Here is a 27,297-nt window from a genome sequence, read left to right on the forward strand (position 1 = left end):
ACAGTTAAATAACAAACCAAATAACTTAGAGATACAAATTATATACATCAAAGTACTACTAATTTGAAGACATCTAAATTTGTGTTTCAGTAAGGCTATCTAAAGAGTTTTACATAGGGGACCTCATTTATATAATAATATTTTGCTTTAACTTTATGGCATTAAAATATTAATTATCGTGTCATTTCTTTTATCGTAGTGTGTATAACATAAATTTGTAATATGTAGATTTAACCATAAGTCAAATGCTAATCTAAAAAAGTAGTGATTTTAATAAAAGTTCCGCATTTTACATTAAAATAGCACATCCTGGAATAAAATTCCACGTCCAAATATGAATTGAACATGCCACTAAAATGTGTAATTATGTTAAAGAACGTAAGAATGGCCCTACAGAATCTAGCAGGTAACACATCTGAAAGAATCCGAGTAAACAAACATGTAAGTTCACATGAAGAACACTGGGGGGAGACGGTGAGTAACTATTTTACCACTTTTATCTTCCGTTTCCTCCAACTTCACGTAATTTAAAAATACCAAAACATAAAACTGATCTTTAATTTTACTTGACAGAATTTCAATTTTATTCCACAGAATGAAAAAAATGGAAAATACACTGTTATGGTAAGTAGAAACAAAATGCTGATTATGTAAGAAACACACAGACGAAAATGTCCCCTATATTCAGATTTCACAAGCTCTCTAACCCTTTTTTAAGAAACAGCCCTTCATCTTTGGTCTGAAGGGAGTGTTTCTATTTTGTGCTTTTCTAATCTTTTGTTTTCCTTTTATAAAATAACATCTGTACAACAGGTAACTTCATAATTTGGAATTGATTTTTTATAATTTATGCCTAAGCTAAAACACACACTAGTCTAATAAGTAGATTTACTCTGTTGTTGTATTTCTATTCTCACTTTACAGGTTTCATCATTTTTTAATGAGACTCATCCAGAAAATTGTATTTTTGGGCAAAAAAGATTACACTAGCTTTCAAAGCAAAAAATGTACATACATATAAACACATACATACTGCTTTGCTATGTTCAAATAATATAATATCGACGCAATTATCTACCTAAAGTCAGGAAGAATTTATGTGTTATATAAAATCACACACTAATGCCAATGGCTATATCTTTTATCATCTGCCATGTTGAGTCTCATATCATTGCCCCTTTTTATGTAGCAAAACCAACTGAAATATAGACTAGGATATATTATAGTTTGGCCACTAAAATGCGATGCTGTTTTAAATAGGAAAATGTTCATGCCGCATACAGTGAATTACAATTTAGTGGGGAAAACCGGTTGTAAGACTCTGTGTCTTAACAGTGAAAATTGGAAGCCGAAATCCAAGTACTGGCAGTATAAGGAGATGGGGGGTGGGCAGAATAACAGCAGCAGCAACAGCCCTGGACTCAGTGTGAGTACAACAGTGTCGAACCAGGCAGGTCACAATGGAAACTGATCCCATTAATGGGCTCGCTCCAAATATTCATGTTGCAAGCCTTTATTAAATTCGGCTTATTCTATAGTAGTTTTCAATGCGGCGCTGAATTCATTTTTTGGTGGGATTTTTTGTTATGTGACATCTGCCAGATCATGAGTTGTAGAAAAACAACAACTAGATGTTTGTGTTTTGGGTCATCTCTAAGACTCTGAGTTCTAAGCCATGAAGCCTCCTCGGAGCTCTACATACAGGGAGGGTGGACACACACAACCTAGACCTACTAACGCCACCTCCGGGATACACCCAAAAAACGAAAACAGGATACTGAAGAGGTATCTGCACTGCCATGTTTATTGCAGTATTATTCACAATAGCCAAGATATGGAAGCAACCTGAGTGCCCATTAATGGATGAATGATAAAGGAGATATGAGATATATACATATATATAGAGAGAGACAGAGAAAGACAGAGATAGATATAGATATAGACATAGACATAGGTATAGATACAGATATAGATATAGATATAGATATAGATATAGATATAGATATAAAGATATAGATAAAGATATAAAGATAGATATATAGATATAGATATAGATAAAGATATAGATAAAGATAGATATAGGTATAGGTAGAGATAGAGATAGAGATAGAGATAGAGATAGAGATAGAGATAGAGATATGGGGGGAGAGGGAGGGAGAGAGGGAGAGATGTCTATATTTCTAAATATCATAGAAAGGACATCCTCCTATTTGTGACAACACATTACGCTAAGTGAGATAAGGCAGACAGAAAAAGACAAATAATATACAATATTACCTCCATGTGATATTTCAAAAAGCCAAACTCATAAAGACAAATTAAAATGGTGGTTTCCAAGGGATGGGGGGTGAAGGTGGGGGATAAGACAGATATTATTTAAGTACACAAACTTCTGATGAGTAGTAAATAAATCCTAGAGATCTAAAAGCACAGTATAGTGAACATAGACAACAATATTGTATTATAGTCATCAGACTTGCTAAGAGACTGGAATGTAACTATCCCAACCACAAAAAAGAAATACTTATGCAATGTGATGGAGGTGCTAATTATTTCTACAAGGGCAATCATATTACAATATATAAATGTATTATATTTTTTAAAACTACTTATTTACCCAGAAATACAATTATTATTATTTTTTATTTATTTTCGAGAGAGAGAGAGAGAGAGAGAGACAGAGTGTGAGTGGGGGAGGGGCAGAGAGAGAGGGAGACACAGAATCCAAAGCAGGCTCCAGGCCCTAAACTGTCAGCACAGAGCCTGATGGAGGGCTTGAATCCACGAACTACAAAATCATGACCTGAGCCAAAGTTAGATGCTTACCAGACAATTATTACAATTGCATGCAAACTTAAGATAATACATACTATTTCTTTAAAGATTTTTTTCTCACTAATATCATTAGAAAGACTGAACATGGATTAAAAAGCTTTTAAGAAACTGAAATCACTTCTTCATACATTACCTGATATTTATCCTGTAAATTTGATTCCGTCATCTGTGCCCTTGTCAAATCTCTTTCAAATTGTTCTATCCAGACTTTTGTTTCCTTCAAAATTAGCCCGTCTTCTCTCTAGAAACCAGCAGACATTACATTATCATCAATGACTGTACATTTATTTAATTGCTGATTAATACCTGGCTGATTCTAAAATGCCCCAAATATTTAGTAAGTTCCAATTGTCTCTGAAAGTTTTTCTCTCTCCTCTCCCTCACTTATTTTGGGAAATAAGAGGCAAAAGTTAAATCTAGAAAAAATAGCTTAATTATCTTGCTGAATATTGAAATTATCTACCTCCATTACTTTCTCAAGAAACACTAATTTAATTAAGAGAATGTGCTCAAGAGGAAATGCCGTAACTACAAAAGTACTCAGGAAGAGCAATGGCTGGAGAGGACTGAACACATAGGCCTGGGGGTGCTCTTAATCCAAGGTCATTCATAGCCCAGAAGACTATTCCGGATGAGACTAATTTTGGCTGAATCCAAGAAATGACAGCCACAGTAACATTGTGGACTAGTATTATTTAAAAATGCTATTCAGGATTATAACATAAGCTTCATGATGTCAGAAAATATTTATTTTGTTCAATATGGTATTACTAGACCCTGGCAACACAGCACCTATAAATATTTACCAAAATATTTGCTGAATGAATGTATCCAGGCTACCACTCACATCCCAAAAATGAAAAAAAAATAGAGATCTTATATAATTTTTTCCACAAATAATAGCAAGCCATTCTATTATTGATTTAGTGAAAATATCCTAATTTTTCATCAAGACTTCTTATCTGGTAAGAATGCCAAATTAATCAAAAACATATTTAACATGGTTCTTGACACTTACAAATAGCTTCCAACTACAGGAGCTCACCTGGTCACAGCCCTGTGACACAGATGAAACGGCTGATGACAGGTGAAGTGGCAAAGTAGACAGAGTGTTGGCCATGGAGGCAGGTCAACCTGGTTGCGAATTCTGGTTCTGACATGTGCCACCTCTGTGACTTTGGACACAATGTTTTTTAAATCCTCTCTAGCGCTGTACCATCATCTGAGTAGATATCACACACCGCTTCCCCAGTTTGGGGGAGAATTCGAGAAAACCTGTGCGGCACACGCAGCACAGAGATTGGCACACACTGCTGTCGTGACCCACACCTTCTCTCGCTTTCCAGTCTTGAAAAGCAATCCTGTCCTGCTTGAAACATTTTGCTCTGAATAATGCCTTCCTCAGAGCTCAGCTCAGACACAACCTCTCTAGAAAGATTTTTCTGACCCAGAAGTCTTGTTGGATCCCTCTTCTGTGCCAGCGGTTCTCACACATCAGCATGCGTGACAATCACCTGCAGGACTTCTGAAAATAGATTGCTGGGCACCACCCTCGGTCTTCCTTGGCTTGGTTTGTCTGGGGTGGAGGCTGAGAATCTGCGTTTCTAAGAAATTTCCAGGTGAATCTAATGTTGCTGGTCTAGTGACCACATTTTGAGAATACTTCTCTGATCCTGTAACAACCTGAGCTCAAATATTCACTAGAAAAACACTATTTTTTTATCGTCCACTTGTCTCTTCCCCTCCATCCATGGTACGAACCCCTTATTTATCTTATTTTTCTCTAGCCTAACATTGTGTCTAGCCCCCAGTCTCACTCAATATACAATGGTAGAGTAAATGATTGGTAATATAGGTCAGTAGAGAAAGAAATGAACAGGAGCCCAAAGCTCTAAAGTTTTAGTTCTTCCCAAGACGGCTCTTTTGAATGAACAGATAAACATGACCAAAACGCATGGTTTATTACCAGGTGACTGGTTGACTATCACACCCATAAAAGCACAAATGGCATATTCTTATGAGCTCAGAAGAACAAAATGCTCTTGGTCTACCTCCAAGATACCAGAGGCCAACGTGACCGCTACGAGGGGGATCATCGAAATGACATGGACCTCTCACTGTGAGCCTCCAATGACCTGTTTCTCACCAACTGAAATTTTTTCACAGTCACCTTAGAGAAAGGATTATGTTAAGTTAACTTCATTAGGGTTCATCTAGTAAATGACTTTTCTACTGGTGGGCCAGTGTCAAGCAAATTGCAATAAGGTAAGAAGGATGGAGCTATTTACACACTCAACATTCTCCTCTTAAGAGGAAACTGAAATACAAACAATATTTAGATTTCCAGAGCTCATTTAGTCTAGCGGCTTTTCTTCGACTGGTAACCTTACCAGCATTCAAAGACATGGAGGTCTATTTGTCTAGAGAAGACCACCTAAATTCCAGGCAACATTCCTGCCTGGAACTCATGCCAGCATTCTCATGACTGTTTCTCTTTCCTTCACTTTCTCTTTCTCTCTTTTTCACTCAAATATACACGCAGGCACTCTTATATGTTCTGCAGTATGTTTAATGTACATCAACTCACAATTCATGGGGCATGAAATAGAAATTACTTTAACATTTGATATACAATTAGTTACTTTTAATTTGTTATTTGAATGTTGGCATCATTATATTTTATTGATAGATCTTTAACCTCAGCCCTAGATGGAATATAAGAAAAATGGAAAACAAATAGGATAACTTAGAATTGGGACAGACCTCACAGTCATTAATCCCACAAGTAGTCCTGAGCACTACCATGTGTCATGAACTTTACTAAACTATGTGGCCACATACTGAGCAGAAGAGACGTAATAAACCTCAGGATACAAGCTAACTGAGTACTTACCTTTTTCAAGTAATTATTTCCTACTTAATATTTTAAAATATAAAAATAAATCTTTAGCTTTGTTTTTATTTTGCATGTCACATACAAAGAAGCCAAATGTTGTTATTGTAAATTTTTCCTTTCATTAGTGCTGTTAAGTGTTATTAAGAAGAAATTAATTGATGCCATCTTAAAATTAAAGATTAGTGGGAAAGTCCATAGGAGTGGCTCAGGCTACAACTAACATTTCATAACATTTACGTAGGTTATTTGTTCTATTAGAAAGAAAAGGAAATAACAGAATTAATGTATTAAAAGAAACGTGTATATAAAAGCAAATACATGCAAAGGAATGGCTAGTAAGCTATGGAATGCAGGACGTTTGAAAGAGGTCACTAATTCAAGATTATTTACATCTTACCTTAAAATTTTGGATAGAATTTGCAAAAGATGGAAAACCTGGAAGTATTTCCTAACAATATGAAAACAAGATAACATACAGAAAAATAATATAAATCAAGGACAAAAGATTATATAGGAAAGAAGAAAAAAATCAACGGAGAGGCATCTATCCATAAACAAACAGATGATAATTTTATGGGTATAGTTACTTTAAGAGATTGTCATAACTTTTGAAAGCATCAAAATGCTCAGATATAATAAGGCAAGTTAGTATTCTAGTATTTGATGTTTTGTTTTAATTTTTGGCAATGTTTACATTTTATAAATGTTTACATGTTAAAATATTAACGATTTAAATGGTGAACTATACAAAAAAGAGGTATATTAATTCATTTCTCTTCTCTATAAATACACTGAGTGCTAAGTATTCAAGGAAGACCTTTAGAGAAAAAGTTTATCAGTTTTATTGGTTGGAGTAAGAAAGGCATAGCAATGTCTACTTCCATTAAGAAAATTAGATTTAAAATTGATCTATATGCCTGTTTTTGCGCCAGTACCATACTGTCTTGATGATTACAGCTTTGTAGTAGAGGCTAAAGTCTGGTATTTTGAGGTCTCCCGCTTTGGTTTTCTTCTTCAATACTACTTTGGCTATTCAGGGTCTTTGTGGTTCCACACAAATTTTAGGATTGCTTATTCTAGCTTCGAGAAGAATGCTGGTGCAATTTTGATTGGGATTGCATTGAATGTGTAGATTGCTATGGGTAGTATTGACATTTTAACAATATTTATTCTTCCAATCCATGAGCATGGAATGTTTTTCCATTTCTTTGTATCTTCTTCAATTTCCTTCATAAGCTTTCTATAGTTTTCAGCATACAGATCTTTTACATCTTTGGTTAGGTTTATTCCTAGGTATTTTATGATTCTTGGTGCAATTGTGAATGGAATAGAATAGAAACTCCAGAACTGGACCCACAAATGTATGGCCAACTAATCTTTGACAAAGCAGGAAAGAATATCCAACGGATAAAAGACAGTCTCTTTAACAAATGTTGCTGGGAGAACTGGAAAGCAACATGCAGAAGAATGAAACTGGACCACTTTCTTATACCATTCACAAAAATAAATTCAAAATGGATGAAAGACCTGAATGTGAGACAGGAACCCATCAAAACCCTAGAAGAGAAAGCAGGAGAAAACCTCTCTGACCTCAGCCACAGCAATTTCTTCCTCAACACATCTCCAAAGGCAAGGGAATTAAAAGCAAAAATGAACTATTAAGACCTCATCAAGATAAAAAGCTTCTACACTGCAAAGGAAACAATCAACAAAACTAAAAGGCAACCGACGGAATGGGAAAAGATATTTCCAAATGACATATCGGATAAAGGGCTAGTATCCAAAATCTATAAAGAACTCACCAAACTCCACACCCGAAAAACAAATAATCCAGTGAAGATATGGGCAGAAGACGTGAATAGACACTTTTCCAAAGAAGACATCCAGATGGCCAACAGGCACATGAAAAGATACTCAACGTCACTCCTCATCAGGGAAACTCAAATCAAAACCGCACTGATATACCACCTCATGTCGGTCAGAGTGGCCAAAATGAACAAATCAGGAGACTATAGATGCTGGAGAGGATGTGGAGAAACAGGAACCCTCTTGCACTATTGGCAGGAATGCAAAGTGGTGCAGCTGCTCTGGAAAACAGTGTGGAGGTTCCTCAAAAAATTAAAAATAGATCTACCCTATGACCCAGCAATAGCACTGCTAGGAATTCACCCAAAGGATACAGGACTGCTGATGCATAGGGGCACTTGTACCCTAATGTTTATAGCAGCACTTTCAACAACAGCCAAATTATGGAAAGAGCCCAAATGTCCATCAACTGATGAATGGATAAAGAAGATGTGGTTTAATATATACAATGGAATACTACTTGGCAATGAGAAAGAATGAAATCTGACCATTTGTAGCAACGTGGATGGAACTGGAAAGTGTTATGCTAAGTGAAATAAGTCAGGCAGAGAAAGACAGATACCATATGTTTTCACTCCTATGTGGACCCTGAGAAACTTAACAGAAGACCCGGGGGAGGGGAAGGGGGGAAAAAAAGTTACAGAGAGGTAAGGAGGCAAACCATAAGAGACTCTTGAATACTGAGAACAAACTGAGGGTTGATGGGGGGTGGGGGAGAGGGGAAAGTGGGTGATGGGCACTGAGGAGGGCACCTGTTGGTATGAGCACTGGGTGTTGTATGGAAACCAATTTAACAATAAATTATACATAAAAAATAAAATAAAATAAAATAGATCTATAAAGTACACACTTTAAATAAACTCATGAAAAAGATACAGCAATCAAATATACCAAAAAATGGAAGCCTGGAGACACACTGATGCCAAGCTTTTTTTTTTTCAATTAAACATTTTTTTAAATGTATCTATTTTTGAGACAGAGAGACAGAGCATGAGTGGAGGAGAGCCATAAAGTGAGGAGACACAGAATCTGAAGCAGGCTTCCGGCTCTGAGCTGTCAGCACAGAGCCCGATGCAGGGCTTGTACCCATGAACTGTGAGATCATGACCTGAGCCGATGCCAAGCTTTTTAAAAGAGAATTAAAAGAGGACTGTCTGGGTGGCTCAGTTGGTTATCATCTAACTCTTGATTTCAGCTCAGGTCATGATCTCACGGTTCAGTTCGTGGGATCGAGCCCTGTGTTGGGCTTCCTGCTGGCAGCAGGAAGCTGGCTTGTGCCTGAATTCACTTTCTCCCTCTCTCTCTGTCTGCCCCTCCCCTGCTCATGCTCTCTCTCTCAAAATAAATAAATAAACTTAAAAAATAAAACAAAATAAAAATGAATTAAAAGAACTATTTCCCAAGACTTGGTTAGACAAATACCAAGTATTTTGAGGTAATGGCATCAATAGCTGTAATGTGTAGAATCTATAAAATAATTAAATATAAATAAATAAAATTAAAAAGTTTGTACTAGATAGAATTAGGTGGCCGTTTAGCTGCATCGAGCAAAGAGAAGCCCTACATCATGAAAAACATAAAATTCTTTTTTTCTTTTTGAAAATCTTCATGTTTAGATTTCCCATTACAAATGCCACATTAAAAAAGGAGCAAAGTTTAGGATATATTTTCCTCAAAATTAATTTTTGAAATAACCCTGAAGAATCATATGCATTCTCTTTTTAGGAAGGGATAGAGAAAACTTGAAAAGAACAATCAGAACTTATTTTCCAGACAATGAAATTAATCTCTTAATAATAAAGCCTCTTGAGTAAAGCATATTAGCAGGCTTATGTCAGGAATGTGTGTCTTTCAAATCTTGAAGCGTTTTGGCATTAAATTCTTGCTCATGAGCATTAACAAAAGCACATCCTTTTGTTTCTCCAACGCTGCCAGTCACAGAGTTTACTCATCTGGAGCGATGATTAATGTCACAGAAATTAAAACAGTACAGACTCAGAAACCTGATCAGAAATAAATCCAATTGGGTAATACAAAAACTTTTGATACGAAAATCAGATGAAAAGCTGATTTTCTCATTGCTGTAGGGGGTTAACTCTAATATGCTTTCTGATAGAGCAACAACCACACTCGATTATACTCTCAAAACCCAGAAAGCCCCAAATGACTCCAAAGCACATGCGTCAGTCCATGCTAGGATTTGTGTAGAAAGTCGGCTTTTGCCTCCCATGGGTCTTCTTAGAAACATTTACTTTGCTCACTACAGATAAGTTACTCTAGTGGTCAACATGTGTGCCTGAATCCTGTCAAAGAACAAAACAGGTTTCCTGAAATGATAAGCTTTTAAATACCTAACATAGTTATATCAAAAGCCAGATTAATTTCAACCAAGCAACCTAGGAAATGCCAGTTACCATTGTTCTGCTTAATTTTTTATGAAGCCACAGATCTCTATTAGTGTAATACCTTCTCCTGGTTGAACACTTTGGGTTATGAGCCCTTGGCTTTTGCTACCTTAGACTTGTTTCTATTTAGAAAACGTATTAAATGTTTTTCTGGTTTCTCTTCAGGATAATCTCAAACTGCTTTGAAAACTCTTGTTGAGACCTGAGCAGTGAAATCAGACAGGTAGCTTTTTAACGCATCTTGAAAATTCCACTTATTTCTCTCCCTGTTGTCATTTTATCTTACATTTAATTTCAAATTCAGTAGTAAATCTACCTCACTATAATTAAAAAAATGGTAATACTTAAAAAAATGAGAAGAATGGTAATATTGATTATTAAAGTCTGGGAAAATAGGCATGCTGGTGTGCTGGCTGAAGTGTAAAATGGGACAAAGTTTCCACAGGAAAATTTGACAAAATCATTTCAAAAAGCAGTAAAAACCTACATTCCCTTTAGCTTAGAAATTCCACTTTTAAGAAAGAATCATAAAGCAATGTTTTATTATAAAATTGTTCATAAACATATTTTTTATAATGGCAAAATTCAGAAATTTTCAACAATGAAGATTAGATAAATTATTGTACATCTAGATGATGTCCTGGAGAGAATGGCATAAGAAGAAATTTTTTTATAATGTTGACAGAAAAAGAAAATGATAAAATTGTATGTATACTATAATTCTCATTTTTGTTAAAATATTCTATGCATCTACATACATATAAAAATGTTGGTAACTGACACCACATATTAATTTTTTTCTCTAGGACAGGGTCTCTCTAGAAGATCAAGTACAAATAATTTTCTTTTTCCTTTATTCACTTTTTTTCTTTTTTATGACAATGAACATATGTCATTTGAGCAGTATAAAAAATATAAATGTTATTCAAACTATTGAGAGCTTGAAAAAATCTAATCACAGTGAATAATTAGAACTTTTACAAGTTTGCCTTACTTCCATATGTTTGTTGTGACTAGTGACTTATATAATAAATCTAAAAGTCAAAATTAGATTTTCTCAGATTGAACAGAATATGGGGACTCAAGTTCTAGAAGCACAAATGACATAGATATAAAATTGCTTCATCCTCAGATTACTAAATGAATTTCCCAACATGGCTATCTTTCCTCAATTTTAATTCATCAGTGTTACACGTCTAAGCATTTATCATTGATGCTCTCTGACATATCCAACATACCCACCAGCAAAATCTTTCCCGGTAACCTCTTCCCCAATTGCTGGTATCTATTCTTTACTCAGTTGCTCTCCTTTTGAAATGTATTCCAAAATAAAATAATAAAATAAAATAAAATAAAATAAAATAAAACAAAACAAAATAAAATAAAATAAAATAAAAAATGCATTTAAATTTAATTTTTAGAAAGCAGCATGCTTAAACATCTGGGTCACTATCACTGAGTGTGCTATCAGTGCTCAAAGAAAAAAAGTACTTACATCATTCTCTTGCCCATCAGTGCCTGTGTTGTGGATGTCAGGGTAATGCTTCAGAAACTGGGCTACATAGGTCATAATAGACTTCTCATCTGGTTTATCCACATCAACATCTGGAACAGCCAAACCAAATGTGGATAGATTAGTTAGCATTATTTATAGTGCTAATCTAACAATATTGAAATCTAGCTAATATGCCAAAAGAGAGTGCCCTCCGTGCAGAAGAAAAATAGAATTAGTATTTCAAGATGGTGAGGGAGGGGAAACCAATTTAGTTTGGATGATACATGATGGGAATATTATGACTCAGAAACATGACACATTTTAACTAAGAAATTTTAGGAAAGTAATTCATGTTTAATTTAAATAATCTCAACATTAATTCATCAGAAATCTGAGATCCTATATGATTATTCAGATGTTCTGTGTCATTAATAAAATATAAATAATATGTAAATTTCAGAACAGGGGCAAGTGGGGAGTAAAAAGCACTTACAGGTAAATGATGTGACTATAGAGCCTGTATACTGTATCTGGCCAAATATAGATAAGCTCTGTCTTGCCCCCACAAGTTTTATTTTAGCAAAGAGGGAGATGCCTTATGTTCAGTTCCCTGGATAGCCTCTCCCTTATGCTTGATTCTCTCTAAATTACTATACTTTGAATAGTCAAGTACTCTGAGGGAAACACAGAGCCTGAAAAGATATTTTTAAGTGTAATAAAACCAGTAAAGATCAAGCAAAGGTATTTATACAAATTTAATCAGTAGCTTAGACTGGGGGTAAGACTGTATACATAAAAGTGTTGAATGTTTTCAATCATCTTTTAACTATCTCTTTTAAAGGCAATGAGAAGGTGATTACATTTGGAGATTACAAATACCCACAAAGCAAAAAATATAACCAAACAAAAGCCATAAAAACCAAAATATAAACTGCCCTAATATTTTGTAATGTTTCTTGTGATGGGAGATAGAATTTCTAGGGACTATCAGTGCCAGTTTAAAAAGTGCTGCAACTCCAAAGGCTTCAGAGGAAACAGTGATAATGTATTCTGGAATGTGCTGGAGGACTCCAAGGTGATTGCAGAAACAACAAGATCACTGATGTGGAAGACACATGTGAAAAACGAGAAGAACTTTCATGAGATGTAAAAGTGAAAAAAAAATCATTTACCACATGATTTAATACAATAAGTGCATTTAAGTATACATGAAACGAAATCATAAAATAATTGTTATAATAGAGTTTGGTCTATTTCATCTGTATTCCTAAAAGTTTATACATTCAAGTGGGCTAAATGACTTTTTTTAAATGTCTTTTCAAAAATTAATTAATTTTTATACTTTTAACTTTTTCAATTAAAAAAGTTTAAGCTCAATAACTTTTTGAGGGGGTAGTTTGCATTAGGAAAACAAAAGATCACCTTCTATCTGGGCTAGCCCTGCATCTGGGCAACTTCGGTTTCTATCATCAAAGAAAAAACATTAAGCTTCTCTGGTCGAGTGGGTATGAAAAAACCATTTACACCTTCCTCCTGGCCTACTCTGGGAAAAATTGAGGGCTCAATGTATGTGGCTTTCTCCTTGAGCTGAACAGTATATTGGATACTACTGGTTTGTGTTTGTGTGTGTGTGTGTGTGTGTGTGTGTGTGTGTGTGTGTGTGTGTGGTGCAGAACAAGGTGGAAAGCTGTTGGCTATCCTAGTGAATGTGGGGGGGCCCCCTGCAGGTTCCCAAAGTGGCAAGGGATCTCCACGTTGCTTTCATCTCACGGGAAGTCAAACAGGGCTTTGTAGGTATCTGTAACCTTGCAGGCACAAGTGTCCCACTTAGATCCTGTTTTAGAGGTAATCATGCTTACTCTGATACCTCATCTTTAAAAATAACTTGCTTTCATTGTATTGACTTTTCTGCATCATTAATAGAAATATTCATAACTGCCAACCGAAATAAGAAATTGTCTGCAGCATTTGGAAAATTCACTTTTACCCCGTTTATTTCAATATGACAAACAATATATACAGTTTACTAAAGTTTATTAAAGTCATCAAAATTGTCTCTTGAAGGCTTGAAGGAGTTGAATCCATTCCCATAATGTCTTAAAATTCACAGCCTTACCAAAAAGGTGCCAGATAATTCTAATGAAAAATAGCAGTTGACCATTGGTGTGGTTTTCCCCATTGATACCAGAACACTGGATGATTATCAACATTTCCAAGTTTCTAAGGCTGACATTTTAAAGATATGATATTAGGTTATTAATCTCTTATGTCTTCCAGATTCTTTGTTATATAAGTAGAGTAATTCTTTTATCCTGGATTCTCTTCTTCCCCCTAATATCCACACACTTCTAAAGCTTTCATTCTACCCTTTACTATATTGAGTAGGTGCACGTCACCTGGCTGACACCAGCAATGCCAAAGTGCTGTTTGGAGCAGCAGAGCTGTTATTTTGCTCCCATATATCACGGCGAATATTTTTCCAAAAGAAAATTAGTGCAGGAAGGTACTATTTCTTACTGCTTTTCTAAAAATTTCTGGCCTCTACTAAGGTCTCATAAATCATCTGGAATTTCTGCCGTTAAGAAACAGAAACCTGCCGAGTTGATGTGTGTACACAAGAACCAACAATTATTCAACTTGCCTTCAGGATCCAGTAGTCTTGGAATTCCTAGTTCTGATTCAGCAATAGTGAAAGCCTCCTCCAGGTTTTCCCGGTTAGATCTGCCTTTCACTTTCTCCAAGTCCACTAGTTCTGGTCGAATGGCATGGATGACCGAATGAAAGGCAACTCCACTTCTCCAACTCCGCCCGAAGTCCTTTACGTCTATTCCCGTCTGCCTTAATGTGATAAAAAATAAAATAATAAAATAAAATAAAATAAAATAAAATAAAATAAAATAAAATGTCACATTCTGAATCGGAATAGGTAATATGCACTTTCCTCAAGGACTAATGCAAAATCTAATCCTCAACAGTGTCTGATGTGCAGTTAGCTATACCAGCTGCTTGAAAAAAATGAGGCAAAACAAAATTGTTAGAGGGTAACAAGATGGCAAGAGTTTTCTATATTAGATGTTTCAGTAATTGTGATGTCCAATTTAAAGCACATTTTTTAAAGGAAACTAATTCAGAGAAAACATGTCTGGTAAAATAAAAAAGAGAAAATTATGAAACACCAAAACTGATAGTAATTTATCATTGTATATTTTTGAAGTATCTAGCACAATTCTTTTTTTTATTAATTTTTTAAGTGTTTATTTATTTTTGAGAGAGAGACAGTGTGAGCCAGGGAGGAGCAGAGAGAGAGAGGCGGAGACACAGAATCCAAAACAGGCTCCAGGCTCTGAGCTGTCAGCACAGAGCCCGATGCGGGGCTCAAACTCACGAACCATGATATCATGACCTGAGCCAAAGTCAGATGCTTAACCAACTGAGCCACCCAGGCACCCCATATCTAGCACAATTCTAATGACAGTGATAAATATCAATGTGTTGTGCATGCACAGGTATTAACATACCAAGATAATATGGCTGAATTGTATGCAATTCATTAGAATGAACAAATGCAAATGGATGTGATCCTATCTGTAAATCAATCACACAGGAGCCTATACTCCACATGAGTCCAGACAAGTTTCCATTTACACATTGTCAAATTATTTGAACAAACTGTTTGTTTGTTTGTTCGGTTGGTTGTTTCTTGGGGGAGAGAGAGAGAGAGCAGGGAGGGGCAGAGAGAGAGGGAGACAGAGGATCCAAAACTAGCTCTGGGCTGTCAACACAGAGCCAGATGTGGGGCTTGATCTCACAAACCATGAGATCAAGACCTGAATTGAAGTCGGTCGCTTAACCTACTGAGCCACCCAGGCAATTCCTGATCAAATTGTTTTGTAAACTCTGTTTTTGGAATTGTCTTGAGGACAATGCCCTGGTAGCAAATCTTTGTTCTTTTGTGGTGGATATGATTAATTTGAAGCCAATTGTGATAATTAAGAATCATTCCAGTTGGTAGTAATATTTTGTTGTTGAAAATAAAAGTGATAAATCACAATGAATTTTGTTTTTCTATCTGTAACTTGTCAACTATATACAAAGGCAGCTCCAAAAAGGAAGCTGCAAAGATGTCTTTAAGCAACATCCCTTGGTTAAGTCTAGAGCCTTTAAAGGTGACCAATTAATTAGGTGACATTCAATGGATAAATATCCTGGCAGTCTCTTTTTAAAACATTAGTCTCATTATAGCTGTTTCTAAATGAAGCAGAGGTAACATCTTTTTTTTTTTTTTTTTTTTTTTTTTTTACTATAGTCTCAAAATTTCCATGAGCTGTCAGATATATTTGGCTGGTAACACTAATATACCAAGTTGATAAATGCCCTTAATTTTTTTTTAACGTTTATTTATTATTGAGAGACGGAGAGAGACAGAGCATGAGTATGGGAGGGGCAGAGAGAGGTGGAGACACAGAACCTGAAGCAGGCTCCAGGCTCAGAGCTCTCAGCACAGAGCCCAACGCAGGGCTTGAACTCACAAACCGTGAGACCATGACCTGAGCTGAAGTTGGATGTCCAACCGACTAAGCCACCCAGGCGCCCCGATAAATGCCCTTAAGTTTTATCTCTGCAAACTAAAAAGTCATTTTAAACCCTGTATTACCAATGTACATTCAGCTTGCATAAAATACACTTTCATAAAAATAAATACTTTATATACGATTGATACATTGATTAATACAACAAGGTAAATCTCTGCCAACTTAAGTTTCACTTGAAATCCTGTTTTACCAACGTACATTCTGTCTGCATACAACATGCTAAAAATAGCATCACTGGATCTCATCACTGACTTCATAAATGTATATTTTCAAAACAATTTTGTAAGATTTCCGTAGTTATAAAGTAACCTTGCATCTTCCCTTAGTTCTTTCAGAGTTTCCATCTCTGGTAGTATGCATATAATATTTTCAGCCAATGTCTGGCACACGGGCAGATCCCCACCCAAGTGGGACAGCGTGTTCTTGTTAGCTCTTTTTTTGTACATTTGCCTCCAGCTTCATCTTATTTTTCCATCTACATTTTCTTTTTTCACATTTTCTCATTTAAAGATGTTTTTGGGGGCACCTGGGTGGCTGAGTCAGTTAAGCATCCAACTTCAGCTCAGGTCATGATCTCACGGTTCGTGAGTTCGAGACCCATGAGTTCGAGTCTCTGTGACAGTTCAGATCCTGGAGCCTGCTTCAGATTCTGTGTGTCCCTCTCTCTCTGCCCCTCCCTTGCTCGTGCTCTGTCTCTCTCTCTATCTCTCAGGAATAAATAAATAGTTTTAAAAAATTAAAGAATAATAACAAAAAGATGTTTTTGTTTTCACAGCCACCTCAAATTATTTCTTAACAAAACAAGGTGGTGTAAGTAATAATTAGCTAACAAATATTCACCATGTATTAGATATTTTCTGATTTTCTTCAACCTGTTTATTGTTTTAAATATTTTCAAAAAGAAATGTATAAAATATTTCCCTAAATATTACTACATTGGAATAATTTTAGAAGTTTCAGTACATTTTATTTTTCTATAATGTGTTGAAGACATACACCCCCCCCCCACACGTACACCTATGTGTTGTATTACATCAAAACAGTAGGTGATATTTCTAAAAAGTTTTAAGTTTTAGTCCAAACCTTTCATTTAAGAATCTCAAATACAAAATCTAGGAAGACTTAGGTATGTCGCTTACAGAAGTGATACAAACTTAGACTTGGACACATCACTTAAAGAAATGATGAAGTATATCCAGTTTATAGGCATTTCTGACTTCTAATATGTATTTACCTCAAGTCATTTTCAATGGATCTGGATGTACCTATCTTCATTTGTTTCATTATCTCACTAAATTTTGTCTTAAAATACCATTGTTCTTCCTAGACCCCTCAAAATAAGGTATGCAAATATCAGATATGCTGTAGTTTAATGCTTTCATGTCTGAGAGAGTATACAGGATAGTACATTGGTAAAATAAAAAAAGAGAGAGAGAGAGAGAGCGCGAGAGAGAGAAGGATGGATTATGTTGCCTTACTAAAAGGGTTTTTTTATTTGTTTCTCACATAGTTTAAAATTTTATATGAAAACAATGAATACAGTTTTGACAATGTCTGGTGTTTACTGGATGTCTTGCCCTTTCTTATCATCTACACTCTTCTAAGACTGATAAACATTCAGACCACAGAGTCTCACAGATTATCATTTTAAAAACATGTCATATACTGAAAGGGGTATAGATTCTAAAGTCTTTTACCCATATCTGGTTAAAAAAATACTTGAAAAATACATACTAGGATAATGTAAAAAAATAGCTTTTAGAAAAATTATCAACAATTTGGTAGGCATAATGGAATCATGGGTTCATCACAAAATTTTTATGTTAGAGAAGTCATCTCCCCAAATCTCTACACTTTATGCAGCTGTAAAATAAATGGATCTCACTGATACGTTGATGGGTGGGAAATCCTGGGATCCATAAATCTGAACATTTATACAGATAAGGAAAATACCACTTCCACTGATGTTACAAATATACAAGTTGCAGGAATGACTTTTAGTTATTATTAGATCCCCGCACATCTCTGGAAGCTAAAACACCATACGTAGAACAAAACCAATGCAGAAAAACTCCAACAGCATTCAATTTCAGTTTACTTCAAACAACTATAATATTAAGAGAAACCAATTTATTTTTGATTAGTTTAATGTTGTGGGAAGCAATGGGCAAGAGACTATCACATTGACATTATTACAAAGTTTTATTGCAATAGCATCATGACAAGTGTCCTAGCATGTGGTCACTTGTCTCTTCCTACCCAGCACATGTCTTCTCTCTGCCCAATTAGCTGCAGAGGAGATCAGTAATTGCCACTGTAAATGAAATGCAAACAATATACCAGCACTGTGGGCAGGTTTTTAAAATTCCATTTCTACTACAGATTCTAAAAAGCCACAAAGCTTTGCTTTCAAAAAAATTTTTGAGTACAAGTTGAATCATAAAAATATATCCCAAATTAGACAACCACCAACACACTTTAAAAGTGAAACCAAACTGTGTAAAATAGTAACACTAATTACATCTTCTCTATATTTAATTTTTATTTTTGCTCTTCAACCGCTTTAAAAATAGAACTCCCTATGCTTAGTGCTTCAATATTTTATAATGATAAGTGCTTGTTTAAAACTATTTTTCAGAAGTAGGGAATAAGATTCAGATTAGAATTAGGTACACAAAAAACAAAACAGAAAGAGAGTTAATTTGACATGTCATTTAGGAAAATCATACAAAAGCAGAACTTCTTTGTGAAGAAATCTTATCACTGACCACATCAGACCACAAAACTTTGGTCTGCTCAATTGAAAATGCTATTGAAATTGCTATGAAGAGATACTCCTTGAAAGTACTAATATTCTGTGCAGCATTATCACATGAATGTACACATATAAACTCATTATGCCCAGAAGCAAATCCACAGTCTATAAGCTGAAGTTGACAAAGGAATCTATATTCCACATAAAAGAGGAGACCCACGGAAAAAAATTTAAAGATAAAATTGCTAGAAAGTTTTGGGAAACAACAACGAATACAATTACTTCAGAATGTGGACCTGAGTTCACATTATTATCAAATAGAACCTAACAGTCTTATGAAGAAATGATCACATTTAAACCTCTACTGTATTTGCGTAAAGATTATTTAATAAAAGCAGGACGTCCAGGGGCAAGTGGGTGGCTCAGTCGATTAAGCATCTGAGTCTTGGTTTCGGACAGGTCATGCATGATCTCATGGTTTGAGCCCCATATCGGGCTCTGTGCTGACAGCACAGGGTCTGCTTGGGACTCTTTCTCTCTCTCTGCCCTCTCCACTCGCTCTCATGCTCTCTCTCTCAAAAGTAATAGACATAAAAAAAAAAAAAAACAGTCCAAACAATAACCTAAATAGATTAGCCCTCACATTATCAAAGTGTAGTTGTTAAAAAACAATTAATTGGGCTCAATCACATGAATAATGAAGGAATTCGTTTGATGACAGCACTTTCCTAGAGTATTAATGATGGTTTCTGTTGATATTTTAATGCAAGGAAAGAATGCAATGTCCGGAAGTAAACCCTTCACTCAAATGTCTCTTCAAATTCTGCAATATTGGAAAGTGCACTCGGCAATAAACCGGTAACTTAAATTATTCAAGGGTTTCCAATTTAAACAAGCTCGTGGCACTTACTTGGCTACTGTGTACTGAACCCACTTTAATAAAGCCTTCTTAGCATTTCCTTGGATCTTGGTGGCCACCTTCCGCTTACTCGGGGGGCTGGCGGTCTCCGCGCTGACCGTGCTGTCCACAGAGGATGTGCTGCCAGGCAGGGACTGCAGCTGCGGCAGGTTGCTGGTCAGCTCCTCAATCTGTTTGTGAATTAACGGTGGCCAAAAATATAAGAACTGTCTTGTCATTTCCTTGGATGTTTAACTTTTCCAACTGAAAGTGACTTAAACTCGCCCTCTCGACATCATTGACAACGCAAGCTCTTCAGGGCATGACTGACATGGTACTCTTCACGGTACTTCCCACTGCATCTAAGACTACTCTATACACAGTCACGACTGCTAGTTACATACATGAATGCATGACTAAAACAAAACCTAATGGTTATCCAAACTCAGAGATGTACACCGCCCAAGTGAACCATAATGTAAACAATGAACTTTGAAGGATAATGATGAGTCAATACAGGTTCGTTAATTGTAACAAATATCACTCCGTGGAGGATGTTGGTTACGGGAGAAGCTACTCATGTGTGGAACACAAGGTATATGGTGAGAAATCTCTGTAGTTTTTGCTCACTTTGGCTGTGAACCTAAAACTGCTCTAAAAAATCAAGTCTACTTGTTTTAAAACCAACCCAATGGCTAGAAAACTTATTCTAGATGGAATGGGGAGTTAATTTCTCCCCTTACTGTCTAATAGGAGCATAAAACTGGTCCTTTCCAGAGAGCAGAAATGTTCCTAAGCTCTTTAATACACCAATATTTCATCTCCATTGTGCCCTGCTCACTTTTCAGACTGAGTACCTATGCCACAGTGTTTTAGAGGAGTTCCATATATGACACATATGACACCTTTGCAGGGAAGAGGAAATTCTTCTGCTAACAACAACAAAAGGTACATGTGAAGGTCACATTTCTTCTAACATAAGGATCAATCTCCAAGGTAGGGAAAAGGAGAGTATTATTAAAATTTCCACCGCTACCTCCATCCATGACATTATATCAACCACAAAGGGAGCTATAGTTCAATACCTGGAAATACAGAATAATGGTCCACATCAATCCAAGAACTATTGATGGCCGGCCATCTGCTATATCGGTGGAGTTAATGTTGACTAGTTTAATCTGTTCAAAAAGAAAAACTCTACTTGTTAACATACCAGAAGATTATAGACCACCTAATTATGCAATAATTAGCACTTTATTAGACATCAGTACAATCTGGTCATGCCTATGTAATGGTACACAAGAGTAAGTAGGGTGAGCCATCGAAACAGACAAGCACATGGTTTCAGTGGAAATCTCAGGAGCATTCATTAGGTGCACACAAGAAAAACGACTATGGAGTGAATATCAAAAATTTCTTTAAAGTTGAAAACATATGACATCATGCAAGGAATTACCAACAAAATACCAGACAGGGAAAAAAAAAAAAAGGTGGGGGTTATTTTTTACATCCAGAAGTTGACTGGAACTTAAAAGAAACTGTAATCAGTAGTTTAAAAAAAATGCACTTACTTTGAAATTTGTTACCAAATAGCATGAAATTTATGTTCTCTTTCACCTATAAAAGCCAGGAGTTAAAAATTCTAAAATTTGTACTAACCGGTGATCCTCTGTACATGGACTGACATGAAAAAAAAAGGAAGAAGATGATATACATACATACAGAATTTTTCAAAATCAGAGTTATTTGCTCAAAGGGAATAAAAATGTAGATAGCAAATTTAGAGCATGATTGGGAATATATTTTAAAGATACAGGAAAGCCAAGAAATAATAAAGTAGAAGAGACTGTTAGGGTTCAGTTCCTTACTTTTCGGCACTGGTACCCGTAAAGCGTTCAAGATAGATGTTAACCTGTTTACAGTTGTCCACAATTATTTATTTCAATACTTTCCCAACTATTAAAAATGTTATTTCCCAAATCTCAGCAAAATGAACTGTATGGTAAAGTCTGTCTCAGCCAATCTCGGTAGAACACAATTAACAACTGCTCATTGTCCTTTCCATAATCCCTAAACAAATTAGAAAAAAAAATAATAAAGTACTTCTTAGATTTCTAGCTCAATAATTCTTAGACCAGATTTAATAATAAAGTTCAGAAGTTTGTAAATGGTTTACTTTAAAAAAATTATCAGATGCAAAAATACTTTAATTAGTTTAAATGTACTAGTTATGTATCAGAGGACTAGCACGATGCTAGCATGAAAACCACTGTAAATCACTTGAAATATACCTAAGGGATTTTGTCTCGGGGGTAAAATTCATTCATCAGGTTTGAAGACACAAAAAAAAATTGAGAACGTGCATAAATTGCAAACTTATGTGTCTACTTCTTTTAAACCTAGCACAGCATAAGACATATAATACATGTTTGTGGAAAATAAAGAACATCACATTTTTTAATTTTGTGACAGAACCCTATTGCAATGTCCATAATCATTTTGATTACTCTTGTCTACAGCTACTCTAGAATTTTCTCCACCTCCATTTTAGTATCCACAGGGCACAGATATATAATACATGCTAATAACCATAAGGTTAATGTATTCCATAAAGGGCAGATTATTTCTCTTTCTTTATATACCACTCTTTTTAAAAATGGTAAGTTGAATTTCTTACCTCAATCCAGCTCCAATTGTACCATGAACTTAACATATTGTACTTACGATAGAACCTAAAGATAACTCACTCAACTTCTAAAGAAAAAAAAGGTTTTCTTGTACCATGAACTTAACATATTCTACTTACGATAGAACCTAAAGATAACTCACTCAACTTCTAAAGAAAAAAAGGTTTTCAGGGGCGCCTGGGTGGCTCAGTGCGTTAAGCAGCCAACCTCAGCTCACAGGTCATGATCTCATGGTTCATGGGTCAAGCCCCACATTGGGCTCTGTGCTGACAGCTCAGTGCCTGGAGCCTGCTTTAGATTCTGTGCCTCCCTCTATCTCTACCCATCTCCCCCACTTGTGCTCTGTCTTTCTTTGTCTCTCAAAAATAAATAAATGTTAAAAAACAATAATAATAAAAGAAAAACGTTTTCAATAATTATTTTCTCTCTTAAAAACTGTATGTTCCATAATGGGCTTGTGGAGCACAGGTTTTTTGTTCATGTTTGTTTGCTTGTTTGTTTGTTTTCCTTCACTTCCCTTCCCTTGCAAAATCCTACTAAACTTAACCTATTAAATTCTTAATAGCACAGGAGAGTGGGATGGACAATAGAGAGATACCTGAAGAGACTAAAGAATTCCTAGAAACCAGAAAGAGAATGAAATCACAATGATGGACCTCACCTTCAACCTGTTGGCTCAGAGGCTGTGAGAATGCTGCCCAGGAATCTGCTTTAACAAAACTTCTAGGTTTTGTTGATTCTGATGTACGTCAGTGTTTGAGAATCCCATACTAGACAATGGCACTTGGCCCATGTAATCTCAGGAAGTTTGATTTTGCAAGCCAGAGGCCCATGTGGACTGAATTTGTGTTCCCCCCAAATTCACATGTTGAGGCCCTAAACCCCAATGTGACTGCATTTAGAGACAGGGCCTTAAGGAGGTAATTAAGGTTAAATGAAGCAGTAAGAGTGGGCCCTAATCCAATAGGGCTGGTGTCCTTATGAGAAGAGCAGAAGACACTAGAGCTCTTTCCACACCCACTGAGAGAAAAAAGCCATGTGAGGACACAGTGTCTATCTGTGTCTATCTGTCTATAAGTGTCTATCTGTCAGCAGAAAGAAATGAAGAGACCAACTCTGCTGGTACCTTGATCTTAAGCCTCTAGTCCCCAAAACTGTGAAAAAATAAATTTCTGTTACTTAAGCCATCCACTCTCTGGTAGTACAATGGTAGCCATAGCATACTGAAACAAGGCCCACAGATGTTTCCAAAAAATATTCAAATTATTCAGGAATAAATTTCAAAAAAAATTTTCAGTTGAAACTCCAGATTACTAGTGTTTCTTGATATACTGGAAAACCTAACAAATAGATGCATTGACACTTTATGCTAGTTGCCTTCTACAGTGTGGTGGGGGGTGAGCCATTCTAATCAGTGATGCAGGTAGCCAACTACCCGAATCACTTAATAAATAACAAATAAATAATTAAACTTCAATAAAAACCCAGATCACTGACTTTTCTTGTTCAGTTGGAAGATCTGGGATCACCGTGCTTGATTTCACTGACGCAACTACAGTTCAAACTGAATGTTGGCTCATGTCTCTGAAGGCAAGCGAAACAAAAGCAAAAATTAACCATTAGGACCTCATCAAGATAAGAAGCTTCTGCACAGCAAAGGAAACAATCAGCACAACTAAAAGGCAACTGATGGAATGGGAGAAGATATTTGTGGATGATATATCAGATAAAGCATTAGTATCCAAAATCTTCAAAGAACTTATCAAGCTCAACACTTAAAAAACAAATAATCCAGTGAAGAAATGAGCAAAAGACATGAATGTCCACTTTTCCAAAGAAGACATCCAGATGGCTAGAAGACACATGAAAAAATGCTCAACATCACTCATCATAATGGAAATACAAATCAAAACCTCAATGAGATATCACCTCACACGAGTCAGAATGGCTGAAATTAACAATTCAGGCAAAGAAAAATGTTGGAAAGGATGTGGAGAAAGAGGAACCCTTTTCACTGTTGGTGGGCATGCAAACTGGTGTATCTACTCTGGAAAACAGTATGGAGGTTCCTCAAAAAACTAAAAATAGAACTACCCCACAACCCATCAATTGCACTACTAGGTATATATCCAAGGGATATAAGTGTGCTGTTTTGAAGGGGCACATGCACCCCAATGTTTATAGCAGTGCTATTGGCAATAGTCAAAATAAGGAAAAAACAGAAATGTCCACTGATAGATTACTGGATAAAGAAGATGTAATATGTATGCATGTACCTATATATATATATATATATATATATATGAATATTACTCAGCAATCAAAAGGAACGAAATCTTGCCATTTGCCACAACGTGCTTGGAACTAGAGGGTATTACGCTAAGTGAAATTAGTCAGTCAGAGAAAGACAAATATCATATGATTTCACTTTTATGTGGAATTTAAGATACAAAACAGATGAACATAAGGGAAGGGAAGCAAAACTAATATAAAAACAGGGAGGGGGACAAAACATAAGAGACTATTTAATATAGAGAAAAAAGAGGGTTTGGAGGGGTTGTTGGTGCGGGGATGGGCTGAATTGGCAAGGGGCATTAAGAAAGACACTTGTTGGGATAATCACTGGGTGTTATATATAGGGGATGACTCATTGGAATCTACTCCTGAAATCATTGTTGCACTATATGCTAACTAATTTGGGTGTAAATTAAAAAACAAAGAATGAATGGATTAAAAAAAAAAAAAAAAAAAAAAAAAAACAAACTGAATGTTGGCTTCCGTCTTGCAGACAGGGCACAGCGCTGCTGGGTTCTCCTGTTTCCATAGGCAACCTCTAACTCACTTCGTCTTTTACATCACCTATCCAACTTCATAGGAATTGGAATTCATGTTGCTTGTCTGCACTCAGGGAAGTTTTGGGAAAGATGGTCCGTGGTTGGCTCCTTGTGGTACTGTTCAGATGGACCCACTTGACACCTCATTGGAGAAAGAATCTGGGGGAAATGGTGTTGGATCTATTCATTAGAGTCACAGTTACCTGGTCCCTATCAGGTACTAAAGTAGGCTTTTTTCAAATGCCCTGTAAACAAATTGAAAATAAACACAATGGTAGAGTTTTCTCCAGGAAAACTTGAGGAGTGCCCTCATTATTCCTTAAATCAAGAAGGACTAGATTAACATTCTATTATTTAAAGAAAAAAAAAACCGAAACAGAGGCCAAGGTAAGTCCAAAGGTCAAAGACAAATGCCTGAAAATACATTTGAAATGCAAGTTCTTAAATTATAAAAATAAATAAATAAATAAATAAATAGTAAGAAAGTGGGCATCAAAGAGCCTTAAAAAAACTCATTCCTGCTCACAGTCAATTTTTTATTACTTAGGGTTGTTCTGTGAAAATGATCTTGTGTAAAACAAGTGTTCTGCGAAAAGAAGGCTCTTTGGTCCTCTTTGCAAACAACGCCTTTATAGTCCTTAAATTTTCTCCAAGACATTAATAAGGGGAATTTTGTTTTTATAGTCACAAAGAATACCTCGGAATAAAGCATGACACTATTGTTATATAGGTAAAATGGGAGACTGAATAACATGGAAAACTATAAATATCTTATTCAACATGGCTTTTTCAGCTTTCTATAAAAAAGTCATAGAGGAAGCTGAAGGAAGAGAAACACCCCATTAATAGTGATATTAGAGTGATCTGGAAACAATGAGTAATATTCTGTAAGAAGCTAATATTGCTAGGGCACCTGGGTGGCTCAGTCAGTTACGCATCCAATTTCAGCTCAGGTCATGATCTTGCGGTTCATGGGTTTGAGCCCTGTGTCGGGCTCTGTGCTGACAGCTCAGAACCTGGAGCCTGCTTCAGATTCTGTGTCTCCCTCTCTCTCTCTGCCCCTCCCTACTTGCACTTTGTCACTCTCTCTCTCTTTCAAAAATAAATAAACATTAAATTAAAAAGACCTAATATTGTTTTTCTCTGCCATCTTAACGTCCAGTATCTCTCTTCGGCATGGGAGTTTGCACAACTGACCAGACTTTATATTGTTTCATCTCACTACCACCTGACCAAAATACAAATTATTCACTGAATAGAATCAAGTATTTTTGTATTTTTCAGAATATTTCTGTCATACAGAAAGTATTCAAATATGCATTCATGCAGTAAATAAATTAATTTAGTGCATACAGACTTAGAAGGAAATAGTTGAATCATTCTATTTCCCAGGAGTATCTGGATATCTATTTATAAACCTGTTTTTGGTATTTCCAAACACAGACACCTGAATTCCCACAAGTTAGGAAAAGGCTAAATCTAAAAGGGTTCTTGCAACCCGTTTGGAAGAAACTATGGCAATACCTAAGAAAGCTACATATACACTTACTTTTTGACCCAGCAATCACACTTGAAAATACACTTCCAATAATAGGAAAGTACTATGCATAGTCATTAATTGCATCGTTTTGGTTGCAAAATACTAGAAACAACCCAAATTCCCATTCATAAGAGAGTAGTTGAATAAACTCTGGCACCTCCAGCTATTGGAATACGATGCAGCTGTGAACATGAGTGAGGAAAATCTCCATGAACTGATTTGAATGATTTCCAGGATATAGTGTTACATGAAAAACCAGAGCGCAAGAGTGTTTTGTAAGATGTTACCCTTCACGTAAAAAAAAAAGATGGTGTATGAAAATACATCTGCCCATTGGTGCAAAAGAAATGTAGGCAGAATAAATCAGAAGCTAGAGAGCTTGGTTACCTAAGAGGAGATAGGGAATGGAAGGAAGAGGAATGAGAATGTAACAGTAGAGATAAAGAGGGGGTGCCTTCTCTAAGTGTAACTTTTACTCTTAGAATCATGGTAAT

The 27,297-nt window shown here is 35.9% G+C and overlaps 1 protein-coding gene and 1 long non-coding RNA gene across 2 annotated transcripts in view; one reads left to right on the forward strand and one right to left on the reverse strand.

The window, feature by feature from the left end:
* The window catches only part of LOC122220504, a 45,796-nt gene extending 31,675 nt beyond the window's left edge, over positions 1-14,121 (forward strand). Inside the window, exons 3-4 of the long non-coding RNA XR_006202897.1 lie at positions 595-624; positions 14,047-14,121. This is a non-coding gene — a long non-coding RNA (uncharacterized LOC122220504). The remainder of the gene's footprint in view (positions 1-594; positions 625-14,046) is intronic.
* Positions 1-27,297, reverse strand: part of SYNE1 (spectrin repeat containing nuclear envelope protein 1) — a 471,896-nt gene that overhangs the window by 324,302 nt on the left and 120,297 nt on the right. Inside the window, exons 6-11 of the mRNA XM_042940094.1 lie at positions 20,828-20,920; positions 19,755-19,933; positions 14,139-14,335; positions 11,498-11,607; positions 6,129-6,179; positions 2,969-3,076 (exon numbers count right to left, since the gene is read on the reverse strand). Of these exons, the coding sequence (XP_042796028.1) occupies positions 2,969-3,076; positions 6,129-6,179; positions 11,498-11,607; positions 14,139-14,335; positions 19,755-19,933; positions 20,828-20,920 (738 nt within the window). The remainder of the gene's footprint in view (positions 1-2,968; positions 3,077-6,128; positions 6,180-11,497; positions 11,608-14,138; positions 14,336-19,754; positions 19,934-20,827; positions 20,921-27,297) is intronic.

The sequence above is a fragment of the Panthera leo genome, chromosome B2 (assembly GCF_018350215.1).
Source record: "Panthera leo isolate Ple1 chromosome B2, P.leo_Ple1_pat1.1, whole genome shotgun sequence".
Lineage (NCBI taxonomy): Eukaryota > Metazoa > Chordata > Mammalia > Carnivora > Felidae > Panthera > Panthera leo.